The sequence below is a fragment of the Syngnathus typhle genome, linkage group LG3, assembly GCF_033458585.1.
Source record: "Syngnathus typhle isolate RoL2023-S1 ecotype Sweden linkage group LG3, RoL_Styp_1.0, whole genome shotgun sequence".
Lineage (NCBI taxonomy): Eukaryota > Metazoa > Chordata > Actinopteri > Syngnathiformes > Syngnathidae > Syngnathus > Syngnathus typhle.
The window spans coordinates 4,596,424-4,611,588 of record NC_083740.1 but is presented as its reverse complement, the minus strand read 5'-3'; the positions used below and the strand labels follow the sequence as shown (position 1 = coordinate 4,611,588).

General features: G+C 42.5%; 3 protein-coding genes across 3 annotated transcripts; 1 reads left to right on the top strand and 2 right to left on the bottom strand.

Annotated features, from left to right (window-relative positions):
• Nucleotides 1-587: 587 nt before the first annotated feature.
• LOC133151273 (uncharacterized) lies at nucleotides 588-4,246 on the bottom strand. Its single transcript, XM_061274159.1, has 5 exons — nucleotides 3,882-4,246; nucleotides 2,278-2,550; nucleotides 1,763-2,026; nucleotides 1,240-1,503; nucleotides 588-1,015 (listed from the first exon to the last, which is right to left on the bottom strand). The coding sequence occupies exons 1-5, from the start codon at nucleotides 3,937-3,939 to the stop codon at nucleotides 879-881; spliced, it is 996 nt and encodes a 331-aa protein (XP_061130143.1). The 5' UTR covers nucleotides 3,940-4,246; the 3' UTR covers nucleotides 588-878.
• Nucleotides 4,247-6,385: 2,139 nt separating this feature from the next.
• LOC133151643 (phosphoribosyl pyrophosphate synthase-associated protein 1-like) lies at nucleotides 6,386-10,443 on the top strand. Its single transcript, XM_061274845.1, has 10 exons — nucleotides 6,386-6,900; nucleotides 7,517-7,569; nucleotides 7,637-7,703; nucleotides 7,846-8,018; nucleotides 8,083-8,198; nucleotides 8,637-8,692; nucleotides 8,775-8,920; nucleotides 9,348-9,418; nucleotides 9,718-9,864; nucleotides 10,137-10,443. Exons 1-10 carry the CDS (start codon nucleotides 6,737-6,739, stop codon nucleotides 10,293-10,295), a joined length of 1,152 nt encoding a protein of 383 aa, XP_061130829.1. The 5' UTR covers nucleotides 6,386-6,736; the 3' UTR covers nucleotides 10,296-10,443.
• Nucleotides 10,444-13,180: 2,737 nt separating this feature from the next.
• Nucleotides 13,181-14,397, bottom strand: LOC133151758 (GTP-binding protein Rhes-like). The gene has a single exon (XM_061275050.1). The coding sequence runs from the start codon at nucleotides 14,277-14,279 to the stop codon at nucleotides 13,653-13,655; it is 627 nt and encodes a 208-aa protein (XP_061131034.1). The 5' UTR covers nucleotides 14,280-14,397; the 3' UTR covers nucleotides 13,181-13,652.
• Nucleotides 14,398-15,165: the final 768 nt, after the last annotated feature.

Below are 15,165 nucleotides of genomic sequence, written 5' to 3'. Positions count from 1 at the left end.
TTGATCGCTAGATGTCACTACTACGCTGCAATCAGGGACGCTTAAACAGCCAGCCACATGCTCCGTTCATCGTATGTAAACTAAAACAGATGATTAAGGTAAATTTGTCTCAGGACAAAATAAAACTGCACACGATGCATTCATTAAAAGCTCACCTATGACCAAAAAAATAATTCTAAAAAGTTGCTAATACATTTTCCTGTGCATATAACATAACAGACATAAGACAGCTTTAATTTTGCCATGATTATAAATTACATATTTTCTGGATTACATGGACAAATAAAAACTTGATTTTGAAAGGGTACAGAAAGTGAGTCATCTGCTTGACGAGTTTCTTGCACACACTTGATCGCTTGGTTTGGGTCACCGTTTCAAGTAATGCTGAGTGAAAACTTCAGATAACTTGAAATGACATTTTTTCTTTGGTCCCACTTATACAATTACAGCAAAGTCACTGGTCAAGCCACAAGACAAATTTAACTTGTTTTGCCAAGATAAAAACGAAGGAAAATCTGGATTCGCAGAATCGAAATTCAACTGCACCTTTCGCCATTTACGAATGAGCTCATTCAAACAAACAAGGATTGATCATTTTATTGATTATAGGGGGGGGGGGTAGTGAAGCATCATCAATCGAAAGCAAAATGCCCATACAGTGGCAAACCTAAGCCAAAAATTAATGATTAAATGCGCCTACAGTGAGTGGCAAAGGTAAGCTTAATCAACGACTAAATACGCCTAGTGGCAAAACTGAACTAAATGCACCTACAGTGGTAAATGTAAGCTTAATGACTAAATGCGCCTATAGTGGCAAATCAATGGCAGAATGCATGCAGGGGTCACTTTTTCTCCCTCCGCCTTCGGCTTGCTATCTTCTAGGCGGCCAGCTGAAGCAGCAGATGCACCAGGGTGACCGTCACCAGCAGAGCAGGTGAGTAGGACAGGCCGCCGACGCCGCTGCCTTCCTTGGGCTTCTCAGTTGCCTTTTTGTCCTCACTGGTTCCTGACTCATCTGAATGGGAGAATGGCAATTGGAAAAGGTCAGGTGGCAACGTTTGAACGCGCCGCACACTTTTGCGCGCAGTACTGCGAGTGCGGTTTGTAAAACAAAAAGTGCTGCTGAATGGGCTTGCTTATTGGTTGGTTTCCACTGTCAATAAAATGCAAAATGTTTTCGGGTCAAAGCTTTTCGGCTCTCGTAGCAGTGAGTGGATTGTCCTGCAACATCAAACTCACCCGGAACGCTGACAGCAAAGGACACCACCACCTTGTTGGAGTTGTAGGTGGCCTTGTAGGTTCCCACGTCGGCTGCTGTTAGGCCCGGGAGTTTCAGACCTTCATGCTTTTCCCCTACTTCCTTCTTATCTACGGGGAGATTGCCGCCCTCTTTCTCCCATTTGACTTCAGAACCAGCAACTGCGGCTGAGATTCTCAATTTGAGTTTTTTTCCCAGCTTGCCGGGGCACTTCACGGTTCCCGTGGCGCCAAAGCAGTCGGCCACTGCCAGCACAAGAAAAGCAGATGTACATTCTGGTAACACGGGCTGGATTGTGAGTGTACATTTAGCAAAATGTTTGGTAATCATTTGGCTAAGGTGCTGTCATGTGCACCTTCTTGTTTTTCTGACTTGCTCTTTTGTGGCTTGCCAGGAGAATCCAAGCCTGCAAATGTGTGTGCGCGCATGCGTGATTGTGCCTACGTCAATATATGGTGCGCAAAAAACTTTCGCGTGGCGAGCGGCTTTCCTGCAACATCAAACCTTGGACGGAAAACTTTTCTCCATCGCCGTTGGTGCCGCCCGTGAACTCTGCATCGTCGCCTTCGTCGTCCAGGTTATTGATCGTCAGGGTAGCCGCTTCGAGTCCGTCGTACTTGTTAGTATTGTCCACAATTTTCCTCCCAGCCTTCTTCCAGGCGAGTGGGAAGGCATCTCCTTGTGTGAGCCCCAATTTGATGATGCCACCCGGCTTGCCCTGGCACAGGCCGGCTGGATCGGGGGATTTGCCACCCAAGCAGTCCACCGCTGCCAGCACAAGAAAAGCAGAATCACTCACTCTGGTCTGTGCGCAAAGTACATTGGAGCAAAGACTGTGGCCTTTCTCCTGAGCGTAAGAGAATTTTGCAAACGCAGTTTCCCTGTGTGGAGTGTGTGCGTGTTGTCCCTGTGCGCGCGCCTTCTCCTCCCACATTCTAAAAACATGCGTGTGCCCTGTGCGAAGGAAATGGTGCACAAGAAGCTTTTGTGTGGCCAGCGGCTTTCCTGCAACATCTAACCTTGGACCTGGAACTTTTGCTCTGGTGAGGTGCCGCCGGCCGTGTACTCTCCCTCGTCGTCTTCTGCCAGGGTCTTGATCTTCAGAGAGTTTTCACTGTCATCTACTTCGTATTTAGGATTTGTTTTCTCGACTGGGACCCCCCCCTTCTTCCAGGTGATTGTTCCGGCGCCTGTGACTTTCAATTTTACGTCTTGTCCCTTCTTGCGCTTGCACGTCACGGGAGTATTACCACCGGTGCAAACGGCTCCTGTGTGCGCTGCTGCTGCCAGCACTACAAAAGCAGAAGAGGGCAAAGTATATCATCACTCACTCACTCTGGTCTGGGTCCAAAGTACACATTTGAGGAAAAGACTGTCTGACTTGCTGTTTTCATTTCTGAATATTCCTTTAGCCATCGTCAATTGTTGTCTTTGGAATTACGTTACAGGGCTGCATCCAAATTGTAATCCGTCATGCGTAAGCACCAATTTAATTTGTCTTTCTTATTTTGTTTTCTCCGAGTAGTTTGCAACGTTTTGTTTCAAATGGGCTTTCTTTGAAATATTTTTGATATTTGAACGTCGTGTTCTGTTTGTAAATACAAAATGTGATTCCCTTTGTTTCTGTGTTTTTTTTTACTCGATACTGTTTGCAATGAAAGTTACCACGAGTGTTTTTCAATCTTTTTTAAATAGGCTTTGAAACCAAGGTAATGTGTTTTATTATGTTAAAAAAATGCCATGTTCTGTTTGAAAATGCAAAATGTGATTACCCTTTTTTCTTTTAAAAAAGATCTAAATCTATTCTATGTAGTGTACACCATTTGTGATGAAAGTGGTTTGAAATGTTTTGAAACCAAGGCAACATTTGGATTATTAAAAAAAAACAAAAACAAAACACCTTTTAAAACGCAAACTGATTCCCTTTTTTTGTTTGGAAAAAATCTTAATTTATTCTTTATCGTGTATACCGTTTGCAATAAAAGTGGTTTGAAATGTATTCTTTTATTTCTTTGAAACCAAGGTAATATTTCAAAAACGCCATGTTTTGTTTGAAAATGCAAAATGTGATTGCCTTTAATCATTTAGAAAAAAAAGGAAAAAAATCTGAATTTATTCTTGACAGTGGATACCGTTTGCAATGAAAGTTTCCATGAGTGGTTTTGAATGTTATTTTCGTTTAAAGGCTTTCCTCGAAATCAAGGTAACATGTTTTGATTAACTATATTTAAAAAAAAAAAAAAAACACCACGTTCAGTTTCAAAATGCAAAATGTGATTCCTTAGACTGTTGGGGAAATCAAGTCTGAATTAATTCTTTTTAAGAGTATATCGTTTGCATAATTTTTTTTTTTTTTTTTTTAAAGGCTTTCTTTGAAATCAAGGTAACGTGTTCGCTATCTTCAAAAAGCGCCACGTTCTCTTTAAGAATGCAACATTGATTTCAATTTTTTATCAAAAATCCGAATTTATTCTTTATAGTGTATAAGTGAAGTGCTGTGGCAGAGAAAAAGCAAGGCGCACACAACAACAAAAGCGTCGTCTCCTAAATCCAGTTTTATTCATGCGCCTAAAAACTTGCGCAAAATGGTTAGCAACATAGTAATTGAATTCAACGGCCTTACCTTGCCCAAATTGCTCGCTGTACACGAGCACCAAGCACAGCAGCTTGGAGAAGTTCATCTTCTTTCGAGGATGACTAGGAAGGGAGGGAGCGTTCGGACCTGCTGGTGCTGGAAGCTGCGTGAAGAGATGCGAGCAGGCGAATCCACTGAACAGAACGAGCCGAAATAAACTCAGCGAGCGAGCGAGCTTCCTATAAAGCTCTCAATCGCCGTCATCTTCAATGGCGCTTCGAAAGTTTGCACATTTGTTGCTCGTTCATTGGCTGCATTTGGGAACTTTACGACGAGTGCGTGCGAGCGTGCGTGCGTGCGTGCTACACGTACGCAAAAGCGGCCGGGTAACCTTACATAACGCCCTTTGTCTTACGCCATACAGCTCCTTTAAGTCTTTACGGAATGTCATCACTGTTGCGGCTCTGGGTCACGACGAGCGGCACTTTTTGTCCTTTCCCAAGTCTTTTCGATTCTTTTCCAACTCCACTGAACATACACAGTGCCGTCCGTCTCCTCGACATTCAAGTGCCCCTTATCGCGGTGGCGCCTTACGTGGCAGTAGTAGAAATCGTCGCTACCAAAAAGACATCCAACCTCATTAAGAAATAACTCTAAAACATTTTTAAAAAAATCACAATGACGACGATTGTGGCCACACACAAAGACCATAAAGGAATGGAACGTCACTGAAATAGCCTCTATGGTTTCACTTGCGTACCATTGGTGGCATGGCTTGTTTTTCTTTTGTGAGATGCAGACATCTTAAGCCCTACATCATTTGGACTCGATTGCGTAAGCAATGCACAGGCCGTTATGCGGAAGCAAATCCTGCAAAAAACCCCGAAACAAGTTTATTGGAACAATAGTGGAGTGGGGATTCAATACGATTTTGTAGACGAAAACAACTGTATCATATTTAACTGTAAAGCTTAATACAACAGGAGCCGCCTGTTTCCATCATTGGCTGCGAATCTCAAAACAATTACATCAGCATCAATAGGCAGCTGATTCTCAATGTGGATGACAGATAGAGCATGCAGCCTCTCTTCAGTCATTGAAGACCTCAAGTAGCTCTTTACTCGCTTCATAGTAGAGAAAGACCTCTCGCAAGAGGCACTGCTGCACCCAATTGTCAAAGCAAGTTCATAAAGTGAAAGAATGCAAGGCGCTTGGGGCCGGTGGCGGTCGCCTTGTGGCGGTCGGGGGGTGGCGGTCGGGGCTGGCGCTTGGGGCCGGTGGCGGTCGCGTCTTCACGTCTTCAGTTGTGGACCTCTGCGTCATGGGGTGGTGGATAGATACCCTCGTCCATGGCATCCTCTGGAACGAGGTGCCGGTGTCCTCGTTCCCCAGGCTGCAGGTGGCAGTTCATTTGGCCTGGACAGCTTTCGACACCTGGTTGTACCTCCCTTGGGAGAGGCTCACTTTGCTTCCAGTGAGCCTGGGACTGAGCAGAGGGGACATGCAAGATCTGGTTGCAGGTTTGTGGGTGAGGGCAGCACATCATACGTGGTGGCTCAAAGTCGGAAGCTGACCCTGCCTGCCTCCATTTCCCACAGGTCTGTCCAGCGGAACCTTCCTCTTTTCCAAAGTCTCATCCACTGCTCTTGGCACAACGTCCTGTCGTCGGACGGCGATGACCACCAGCTTTCGCCGCTCTTTGTCGCAGAGAGGGTCTGTCCCGACCGACCCAGACCTCCTCCTCCCTGCCGAATACTGGGACCCGCTGTTTCAGCGCGCTCACCCTGAGAATTTTGCTGAGGTCCTCCCTGAGCTGCTTGACCTGGCCGCAAACATTGAGGCTGGCATCATAGCGCATTCCGAGGCTTTTGATAACTTTCTCGTAAATGGTGGGAATAGGGTTCACCGTTCCTGAAGAACCTTAGCTTTGCATTCCCTCAAAACAAAGCTCCATCTTTTTGGGCCGGGAGAACGTTGTCCCCATCATGTTGTCACTCTGACAGTAATCACTTGGACACTCTCGGGACATGTCGGACGTCTTTTTGACTTGAAATCAGATGGCGGAAACTAAACAAAACCAAACAAAAGTATTTGAGATGCTAAAAATGAGAAAGCAGTTCAGGATGGTGCTTTCTTTCTTTATTTGCTATTTAGGATTAAAACTCCCCGACTGTTTTGGTCTTTCCTGCGTGATATAATAATAACACACTTCTTGCTTTATTATTTGTCAATGTAACTTAGCGTGTTCAATACAGATTTTATATATATATATATATTTAAAAAAAGTTAAAACATTTTTTTTTATATATATTAAGTTTTTTAAGTTAAAAAAAATCTGTATTGAACATATATATATATATATATATATATATATATATATATATATATATATATATATATATATATATATATATATATATATATATATATATATATATATATATATATATATATATATATAAATAAAAGTTAAAAAAAAAAAAAAAACTGGAAAAGTGTCGGTCGCGCTTGAAGATGACCTCATGAAAGATTTCAACATGGATTGGTTGATGACGTTCTAGCCACCCCCCCCTCCCGGCGCGATTTGGGGCCCTCTGCGACGTGGAACGTCCGTGTTACAGTCACTGCTACACAAGTTCTAAATTAGCCAAATCGGATTTTTTTCGCACTTAATACACACAACTGTGTGTCGTAACATTCAGACATCTCTTACTTGCGTGGTAGCGATTGAACCTGCTACACCGATGTAGTTTAAGCTCAAGTGTGGCACTCGTGAAGAAAAGTTTGCCTCGCGTGGTTTTGTTTTGTTTTGTTTTGTTTTGAAACATTCCATCGTAGGATCGTTCTAAAACATTTCAAAGAAACAGGAAAGAGAAAGTGAAGCTTCTGGGGTGTGAAACAACATGCCGATAAGGCGTTTCGGCGGTCATAAGTCTGTGGTGAAACGCTGTGAAACGCCCAAGCTCTCGTATGGTTTCTCCAACATGAACGTGTCAAGAAGTGGATACCGTGTTTTTTCCGCCAACTCCAGCGGCGCCTGTTCCGAGTTAGCCAAGAAAATAACAGAGTAAGTGCGCCACGGCGTTTTGGAATCTAGGTGAAGACAAGTTTGAGAGGAAATGGCTGGATGGAGAATCTCAACCATTCATCCACCGTCCCTCTTTTATCCAATCTCGGGGTAGCAGGTTTAGGTCTTCTCTGTTTACCTGTGAGACCTGTCATTAATTTTTGTTCATATTGGGCAGAATCATTTTCCGATAAGCGACGAGTCACCCAATGAATTCCAAAAGTATCCGCAATGAAGAAGATGTACTCATGGTCCCTTAGCTCTCATCTCGCATGACGCTTTGCCTCTCTCCGTCGTTTTGCAACTTTGGCCGCTGTGTAATGTTGAGACTTGCTCACAACGTTGCGTGCCGAATACAATTGCCATTAGAAAAATACCTCAAGATGAACCTTTAATGTTTAGACTCGCTCGGCTGGATTCTAGAACCGGGCCTTGTTACGTACATTTGGGTCTTCGGCAGGAGCTTGTGAAGAGCTTTAAAATTCTGCCGTACCTAAACAACGGGAGAAAGGTAAGTAAGGACAATCTTGCGCTGCCAAACAACCTCGCAAAGGAGAAGTTGCCGTTTGTGGAATCCTATTTCTGTTGTGGCCTTGACACGTTGTCTTCTTCTTAGACGCTTGGGTGTAGAGTTGGGCAAGTCGGTGGTCTACCAAGAAGGAAACGCAGGTACGGCCGAGCTCTTTCCAACTGCTCGCTTCCATTCTGTCGCCACGTTGATTTTGTTTGTGCGCAGAGACCCGGGTGGATGTGAAGGAGTCGGTGCGGGGACAAGACATCTTCATTATTCAGACCATTCCCAGGTGAGATGTGTTCCTAATGCAGACTGAGGGCAATTTTCTGGAAGGTAAAGAAGACTTGTCACGAGTGTTGATTAGGCCTACACAAAAAGACCTGTCGGTTTTTGGTTGCAATTTGATCACCTTGCCGTGTGTCGTTCCGCAGAGACGTCAACACGGCCATCATGGAGCTGCTGATCACGGCGTACGCCCTGAAAACGTCCTGCGCCAAGAACATCATCGGGGTCATCCCTTACTTCCCTTACAGCAAGCAGTGCAAGATGAGGAAGAGGGGCTCCATCGTTTGCAAGCTACTCGCCGCCATGTTGGCCAAGGCCGGTACGGGCACTGCGATAATTCTGCATTTCGGATTCGGTTTGATGCCGTCCTGTTGACGTGGCAGGACTGACGCACATCATCACCATGGACCTTCATCAGAAGGAAATTCAGGGTTTCTTCAGCTTCCCTGTTGACAACTTGAGAGCTTCGCCCTTCCTCATCCAGTACATCCAAGAAGAGGTGATGCTACTTTACACTCTCGAGCCATCAATGCCGTGGCGACGTATGCTGGCCGGAAGGCTATTTTATTTTTTACTTTCATTTTTTGAGCGAGACATTGCAGATTTTTAGCTACGCGAGCACACTTTTCTTCACAAACTGTGAAGAAGGTGGGGAAGGGTGAGTATTGATACCGGGTATCGGTATCAACTCAACCAGCTGCCGTCTTCCAGGTATTTTTACAAGCAGGAACTAAAAATTGGAATTAAAAAAGGGAAAAAAAAGCTATTAATTACATACAAAATTATATTCTAGTAGGTTTTTATTTCTCAATTTTGGAGCGGAAATTCCATGACCCGGATATCGGCACTAGATTTGAGTACTCGCTGGATGTGATATGATATAGCGTGTAAGTTCAACTGCAGTCTGGTCTGTCTGGTCCATTCCCACACCTCACAGATCCCAAACTACAGGAACGCTGTCATTGTGGCAAAATCCCCGTCGGCTGCCAAGAGGTACTCTGTTTTTCGTGTTTGTTTGGCTTCTTTGCTGTTTGTACTCGTACGTCACTTTCTTTGCCGGGCGTGTGTCTCTCAGGGCTCAGTCCTACGCCGAGAGGCTGCGGCTCGATTTGGCCGTCCTGCACGGCGTCGCTCCCAATCTGGAGTCCAACATGGGCGACGGGCCGTGCTCGCCGCCGCCTGCTCGCTCCAGCGCGGGACACACTGGCTTGGAGCTGCCTTGTAAGACGCCCCCCTTCGTTCACACAAGTTCTGTGATTGGCAACCGAGGCCCATTTTAAACATTATGTACCATATTATCTTATTAAAAAAACTATACATATATATATATATATTTATATATATACGTGTAAAATCTAAATATATAGATATTTGAATATCCTATTTTTATTATTTATCTTATTATGCAGCATAGCAAATCACCAAAATATTTCATTCCAAATAATGATCGACCCCCGTTTGTAACTACTCAGCATATGTTGTTCTGGACGAGGGATGACTGCAAATTATTTTTCCTGCGCTAATGGATTGTGTTGCGGAAGTCCTTTTGCGGGTTTCACCCCAATTTTTTTCTCATCAAATCTCAGTCCCCTTGATTGGACTTTAATAATTCTCCGTAGCGTAACTTGACCCATTTGTGTCTTTATAGTGATGATGGCTAAGGAGAAGCCACCCATTACTGTCGTCGGAGACGTGGGAGGAAGAATCGCCATCATTGTTGTAAGACTGTAAACTTTTACGGGATTTGCATCGACGTCTTGTACTACCACAACCAGATGTGACTCGCATTACAAAATTGTCCACATTGCCTAAATTTATTTTTCCTGTTGCAGTGCAATTTTATTTATTAATATAATATGTACATTTGTGGGATTTTTTTCCCCTTTTATTAATTTCTTAGTTTTTTTTTTCATATTTTTTTTTCCATGTGAAACCCATTTATGTAATCAGTGCTGATTGGAGAATCTTAAACAGACCCTTTTGTGAAAACAACGAAGACAACCGTGACTATGCCTTAGGATGACATCATCGACGACGCGGAGGAGTTTGTGGCCGCCGCAGAGATCCTGAAGGAGCGAGGCGCTTACAAGATCTTCATCATGGCCACGCACGGCCTGCTGTCTGCCGAGGCACCCAGACTCATTGAAGAATCTGCCATTGATGAGGTAAAAAAAAAAAAAAAAAAATTCACCTTAAATCTGCCCTATAAAGAGAACATATATACACATTCATTCAAACTTCCTGAAACTCAGTGGAGCATTTTAAACAAATTTGTCCAAGCACTTCTTAATACCTGTGTGCAGTTTAAAAAAAGATGGAGATTTTCATGTAACATCACTTAGAGGAAACAAAAAGTAACCTTGCTTACACAGGTTAAAACAAAAAAAAAAAAAGCGTGTTTACTTCAAGATGCTATTTGTCATTGCCATCTCTTTAGGTAGTGGTTACCAACACAGTGCCCCACGAAGTGCAGAAGCTGCAGTGCCCAAAGATCAAGACGGTGGACGTGAGCATGATCCTGGCCGAAGCTATCCGCCGCATCCACAACGGGGAGTCCATGGCCTACCTGTTCCGCAACATCGCCCTGGACGACTGAGGCGACGGACAACTGACGACATTCGGTCACCAAGTACGTGTCCCGTGCCAAATAGTGGGAACAGGACTTGATGAATGTTTGCTTTTAGGTAGATACACTATTGCATGGGGATTCTCACCATTTGGTTAATAAAGACATTCCGCTTGTATGACGTGCTATGTTTTTCCATCGTGATTGGAACAGTTAATGGGAAAGAAGGTTTTACCGATGTGTGTGTGTGTGTCTTGGTGCGTCTGTAAAGTGATCAAAAACAAGGCTGAGGTTTCATCCCGCAAAAGTATATTTAATATGAATACCATTTGAACATTCACCCAGTGGTTAGTATGTAGGAAAATCAAAGTTGAAATGATGTAAATCTAAAATGCAAATTAAATACCATTTGTAGCAAGGAAATATTTGTTCAGAAATCAGCTTGCCCCCGATATCTCTCGCATTATTACTGGCAATCACTTCTTCAATATATGCGTTTCCAGAATTATGTAAACTACTATTTGTTCAATTTTTGACAAGTAGTTTGTGATCAAAAGAGATATTACTTTCCACAGCTCATTAAAAATCTATCTCTAGCGCCGGAAATGAGATGTTTAAAGCAATTCAGTCTCTACAACTTACATCTCATTGACTATTAAAATCAAAATTTTATTTTATCCGTATTCATGTTGTACAAACGATATGATCAAGCCGAGTTTGTTCCAGGACCTTGAACTTGTTCCAAACGCCTCAGAGCCTCTTTACCCAGCTGAGGAGCTTTGACCAAGTCCAAGGGCGAAGACTTAATTACAAGCTGACTACGGGATACTCGAGAGCAAACGGAGCAACGTCTTACTTGAGGCGTAAAACAGGCAGAGGTCCAAGGCTGGCTCGCTCCGAGACGACAAAACACCTGTGAAGCTGAGCGCAGAAGAGCGTTTTAAAAGTGGAGCGAAAGAGGAACTGCGGACCAACGTTTACCAGGCCGTTTCCTCAAAATAAAACAGGAAACTCGCTTGCGTCTATCGCATGAGCTGGTAGAGTGGGTTCGACTTGAGCAGGTCATGGTTAAAGGGGAACATCTGCTTCAGGAACCACTCAACGGTCCCACTTTCAAACCTGTTCAACCACTGAATCGTTTCTTTATTCAAATGACGCAATGCTCAAATCTGGTTGTGTTTGAACTTGTCACTTGAATTAGGATGCCACACTAAAGGACTTAACGTACAAACCTGTCAGACCATCTTTTGGTCGAGGAACCACTTTTGCTAATGTAGGCCAAAATGGACTCCTCACTATGGACCATATTTTTCTAAAGCCTTGATGGATACATACCAGGGGGCTGGAAAAATAATGTATAAATATATTTCAAAATAAATAATAAAAGGCTAAATTGAGCAACAGAGGTTTTCTTTTTTTTTTTTAGGAGGCTAGCGCCCCCCTAGGCTTGGTGTAGTGCCGTCCCTGGTACACCTGCACAAAATACCTCTATATAAATTGTACATAAAAATACTCAAAGGTTAAAAAGGAAATAATTTTGTATTATGTGTCCTGTTTTAAAAGCGGCGTTTAGTCGATGAGGCGTCACGTGTACCTAATAATGTGGCCTGTCAATTGTGTGTAATGTGTGTCGTTCACCAACAGATGTCATCCAAAGAAAACATGGTGAAAGACTTGTTTAATAAAACTGAACAAATCGGTATATAGTCAGCTAAATATTTATTCATGTACTTGTTCAAATTGTATTAATTACGTGAGACACTAAAATGACTCACAGTTTGAACATTAACACTGAATTTAAAGTAGAAATATGAGGGGGAGGGATCATTAAAATAGATTTCACCTAAAAGTTACATAAAAATGTACGTAAATATTGCTAAACAAACTATAAAAACATTAAAACAACATTCGTATGTGTTATTTTAAAAAGTTAAAACGGATTGTACGGAGCCAGTGTTCTTTCGCCTACCACCAGAGGGCGCCCGTGTACCACGAAGAGCGACGCTGGCTTGTGATACCGGTCGGATACTTTTTAACCCGATCCTCAAGATTTGTGAACACCCGATATGTGCAATGTTATCGAATATAAAATGATGCATTCAATTGGCAGTGCATGCTATTTGCTTTCTAAATATCCATTGACAAATTTGTTTTATTTCACTAATTTGTCTTTGTTTTATGGGAGCTATATTCTTTGCTAGCGTCGCTAATCAATTTGTTTTCCTAAAGCAACAGTGTTTTTATTTTATTTTATTTATTTTATTTTTTAACTTGAGGGAAATTGGTGGTAGGTTTGCCAAGTGTGGTCTCTTAGTGTGCTATGAACTGTCTCTTCATTTTATTAATTCACCTCTAGATGGCATTGAAAGATACGCACTGTCCCTTTAAGCATTTGTCTTCTTTGTCACTGTATATGTAATAAAATAAAATGAATTAAACAGAAATTATGTTGCTATTTATAATCAAAGAGTTGTAGAAGATATCTGCAATATTTAGGATTAAATATAAGAAATTAACAAGTTAAATTATTTTTGATGTATGAGAAAAATAATTATATAAACCATGGATCAAAAAGTGTTTTAAAACAATATTTTGGGGATGCTAAAAAAAATAATTATACTATACAATTACTAATAGCGAAAAAGTTTTTTTTAACACATTTATCATAAAAACCTAAAACTGAAATAAACTACATAATTTGTTTTGGTTATCAGAAAAAAATAATGTATATAATAAATAATAAAAAGTATGTATTTACAATTATCTTATTGGTAAAAAAATCTAAAACACTAAGAAAACTGTTTACTAGTCTTTAAACTTTAAACAATCAAGTGTCTGCATAATAAAGAATGTGAAATACAAAAAAAAAAACAATTTGGTTGTATTTTGAATGAAAACTTTAGTTACCATCCATGTAGAGTCAAACACCATATTTTATTTGCATTTTTAAACTTACAATACACAATCATTTAACACAACAGCAGAACAATGAGATGATAAAAAAATACACAAAAAACTTCATTAACGAATCAATAAACTTAAAAAAAGCTGTGTATTTACACTGTTAATGTGCTTTTTGAAACATATTACCAAAAAGTAATGACTCATGCACAATTAGAAAAAAGACGTAGCTTAATAAAAATCTCACACATAGGTTACAACATGATGTATATTAAGTACAACAGTTAGACAGCCTTTTAAGTCTTACATTGTTCTCAATGGCAACAAGTACGCACCAACCAGCACTACAACAAAGTGTATTTTATTTTATTTTCTTAGTCTGAGTCACTTCTGCTGGTGTCCTCCACTTAAGGGTTAAGAAGCCTGGAGGAGAGCGCTCTTCACTTGCCGCCCACTTTTGAACATGTCCTCTTTTCATCTCTGCCATTAGGACAGGATGCAGCTGTTGGTCTTGTTCATGGGGGGCCTGAAGCCGGCGTGTTTGGGCAAGGTCTCCCTGCGTCGACGCAGAGCCGGACTGAGGCGGCTCGGCAGGTTGGCTTGCTGCAGGAGTTCCTTGAACACCTCCACCACGTTGACGTTGTCCTTGGCCGAAGCCTCCAGGTAGCTGTTGTTCCAGTCCATCTCCACGATGGACAGCACATCATCTTCAGACACCCGCCTCTCTCCCCCGCGGTCAGTCTTGTTGCCCACCACCACGATGGGCGTGTACTTGTCCTCCTTGATCTCCAGGATCTCCTCCCGCAGGCTCTTGACCACCTCCAGAGACTCAGGGTCATCCACGGCGTAGACCAGCGCAAAAGCGTCGCTGTTCTGGATGGAGAGCTTGCGCATGGCCGGGAAGGAGTAGCTGCCGCTGGTGTCCAGGATCTCCACGGTGATCTTGGCGCCGCCAATGTCGTACTCCCGGCTGTGGAGCTCCTCCACCGTGCGCCGGTGTTTGGCTTCAAACGTGTCCTGCAGGAAGCGGCGTATCAGGGCCGTCTTGCCCACTCCGGCCGCCCCCAGGAAGACAAGACGCACCTGGGTCTTCTCCTTCACTCCCAGTGACATTTTGGACGCCTGATTGGAAAGAACTGAACGGACGGATGTCACCAACTGTCAGTCAACTTCTCTTTGGTCAGCATAAGATGCTGGCGTCTGCGTTGTGTAGTCTCAGTGAAGATGCACGCCCTCCTTTTATGCTTGTTTTGGAGAGAGAGGGAATACGCCCTCCCCGCACTCGCAGCCAATCGGCACGCGGAAGCTTGCGGAAAGGCAAACAAAGAAAAAAAGGCATGCAAACATTGGACATTCTTGGCAGCAGAGTGTGTGAAAGGTGTCATGGAGTGAGGCAACGGCAACAAAAAGAAGAGGATGCCACTCTGTAAATGTCTCTTTCGCAACCTTTATTGACTTTCAATTGAACCCCTGTGACTCGGCCTTTCTTTTGTTGGCGATAAATTTCACATCAGCATGAGTTTACAGTTTACGATTGTGAAACAGACTCGAGTGTTTGTGGACAATCTTAATACTTCTAGATGTGCTCCAAAAAGTATGCAATATTCAATAAATGTGACTTAAATACACTAAAGTATGCCCTTAAAGTTTGCTAAACGCAAAATACTACTCTTATACTGTCAAAAAGATCCCTAATTGCCTTGGATTCTGAAAATCATGAGTAAAAATATCAATACTACTGCACTGCTGTGCTTTAAAATGTAGGTCATGATACTTTTAACCCTCAGTATTTTTTTTTTTTTTAGTGTTACTTGGTGTCAAATTAGAAAATAGACGTGGTAAAGTAATAACAATCTCATCTCTGTCCTCACAAAATACGCTCCGGCAATGTGAAATGTGCCTATTGAAAGTAGTCGAACACAAAGCTACTATTATTCTGTGGAATGAAAGGCAGTAGGTCCAATTAAATCATCTGACATTTAATCAAAAGGCAATTTTT